At 37.8% G+C, this 2500-nt stretch overlaps 1 protein-coding gene across 2 annotated transcripts in view; it reads left to right on the top strand.

Moving 5' to 3' along the window:
- Positions 1–2500, top strand: part of LOC122255280 (sialate:O-sulfotransferase 1-like) — a 12147-nt gene that overhangs the window by 8112 nt on the left and 1535 nt on the right. For both annotated transcript variants that reach the window (XM_043019241.2, XM_086545082.1), the window contains 2 exons: positions 1391–1539; positions 2026–2149. In XM_043019241.2, the coding sequence (XP_042875175.2) occupies positions 1391–1539; positions 2026–2149 (273 nt within the window). The remainder of the gene's footprint in view (positions 1–1390; positions 1540–2025; positions 2150–2500) is intronic.

Here is a 2500-nt window from a genome sequence, read left to right as displayed (position 1 = left end):
TTTCCTCTGAATTATTTAATAATTTGTGAATATGCGCGTGCTTGTGTGTATGTGTGAATATTTATGTGCGTGAGTTTATATCCATTTATCTATTTATCTGTCTATATGTTTACCTTACCTTTGTATATGGATGATGGTTGGCACGCAAGCATTGCTTTGTCCCATATTATGCAATTATAATTTTCTTTCATAACTAAAGTACATCATTATTAAGAAAAAGAGGTAAATATGTCCCCCAGAAGGGGCAAATTGGCACATTAGAAATTGATATAAAAATCTTGAAATCGACTGCAAGTTTAGAGTAACTATAATACTTAATTTCTAACATATGCACTTCTAGCATGATATGAAAAATTATAATCAAACATAATTTCATTAGCGATGACCATTGTTGTAAAAACACGACAAAAAATTGGCTATTTCTCGTATATTTATGCAAAAAATCATTATAATCAAGGTTTCATGTACGATACTTAGACGAAAATTAAACCATTAAGTCACAGATGGGATACATATGAAGCAAATCTGAGCTGGTGAAAGCAAGACGTAGTCTAGAAGTAATAGTTGTAGGAGTTGTTGTAGGAGTGGTAGTAGCTGTTAGATAAATATTAGTGCTAGTAGTAATAATAATGGTAATAGCAGTAGTAGCAATAGTAGTTGTAGTTGTAGTGGCAGTAGCAGTAGTAGTTGTTGTTACGAGGTAATAGTAATAGTGATAGCAGCAGCAGGCGCTGTTGTTATAGTAGTAGCAACAGTAGTAGTAATAAATCATAAGTCATATAGGAATATCTGAAATCAAAATAAAAAGCGACCTAATGCTATTGTCACAATATTGCCAACATACCTCACTGTTATTGAACCAACTTACCTCTCCCATACTATTACAAAAAAAAAAAAAAAAAACATAGATCATAGTCTATACCAAGGAGTCTTAAATAATCTGTTTCGTGAATTATGGCTAACCTGAAAATTACGTCATTACATACCTGATGAAGGAAATTAAAAAAAGTGTAAAGAAAATGCAAATGATACCATTAAATTTTGTTTCATCACTAATCACAGCATGTGTCTTCTTACTTTTCTTGATATCATTTTATGTTTGTATGTTCATGCGTGTTTATATCCATCTGTCTATCTATATGTCTGTCTGTATATTTACAGATAGGTTCTTCATATCTAGATAAGACATATATATTCCTCATAGATACTTTCAATCTATATAGACAGATATATTCAATCTACTTGACATAGATGCATTCAACCTCTGCAGATAGATATGTTCAACCTACATAGATAGATACACAAATCAACTTACATGAATACCTAAACTTATTAACTACATGAACATCAACATCTTGGACCAGCATCCTTCTCGCTCTCCACTTCGCAGGATGACGGTGAGATTCGCCAGCGGGATGAGGGGCAGCATCCTTCACTCCTACCCTCGATCTGGCAACACTTGGATAAGGTATCTGCTGGAGGCGGCGTCGGGCATCTTCACCAGCTCTGTGTACACCGACAGGACTCTGATTGCTGCAGGTAAGGAGGGAAGGATGAATGGGTAGGGGGTGGATAGGGGATGGACGAGGGTAGGGGGGTGGAGGGAGGATAGGGGGAGGTGGGGGTGGAGGAACGATAGGGGGAGGTGGGGGTGGAAGAAAGATAGGGGGAGGTGGGGGTGGAGGAGGGATAGGGGGAGGAGGGTAAAAGGTGGAGGAAGGATAGGGGGAGGTGAGGGTAGAAGTGTGGAGGTAGATGAGGGAGGGGGGTAGAGGGGTTGGATGGGTAGATGGGAAAGTGGGGTGGAGGGAGGATATAGGGGATGGTGGTGTGAAAGGGATGGAAGGGTACAGAGATAAAAGGGGGTAGGGGTGGGGGTGGGGGGCATTGACCGGAGGGAGGGACGATAAAAGAAAGAAAGAAAGAAAGAAAAAAACTTCAACAAAGAGAAAAAATCACCTCAAACATCAACATACAAACCCGGCTAACAGCTCCTCCTCTCACATCTTCCCTCCTCGCTTTCAGGATACTTGGGAGAACGACACAAGCTCGGTTGGAAGACGACAATTGCAACGAAATCCCACTTCATCAAGCACTTGCAAAAGTACAAGCACGTGCCCACTGTGACTGTCATTCGGAACCCCGCCAGGTTGGTCGCTTTCTCTCGTTTTGTTTATTGTTTATTTATTATCGTCTCTTCGTTCATGTTATTTATTCATTTATTGATTTATGGTTTATTCACTTATCACTAACTTATTTATCTATTTATTGTTGATCTATTTGTCTTTTATTTATTTATTCATTTGTTCTTTGGTGTTAATTCATTCATCTATTCATTATTCACTCATTTATTCATCTGTTCATTATTCACTCATTCACTGATCTATCATTTATCTATGATCGATTCATTATCATTATTCATTGACAATTACTTATCTATTCATCTAACTATTCTAGGTTGTGCTTTTAATATGAAGATTATCATTGTTGCTAACTACTA

This window comes from Penaeus japonicus, unplaced genomic scaffold, assembly GCF_977035675.1.
Source record: "Penaeus japonicus unplaced genomic scaffold, GWHDUDI00000001_assembly GWHDUDI00000016, whole genome shotgun sequence".
Taxonomy (NCBI): Eukaryota; Metazoa; Arthropoda; class Malacostraca; order Decapoda; family Penaeidae; genus Penaeus; species Penaeus japonicus.
The sequence above is the reverse complement of the archived record's forward strand: the minus strand, read 5'-3'. Positions and strand labels throughout refer to the sequence as shown.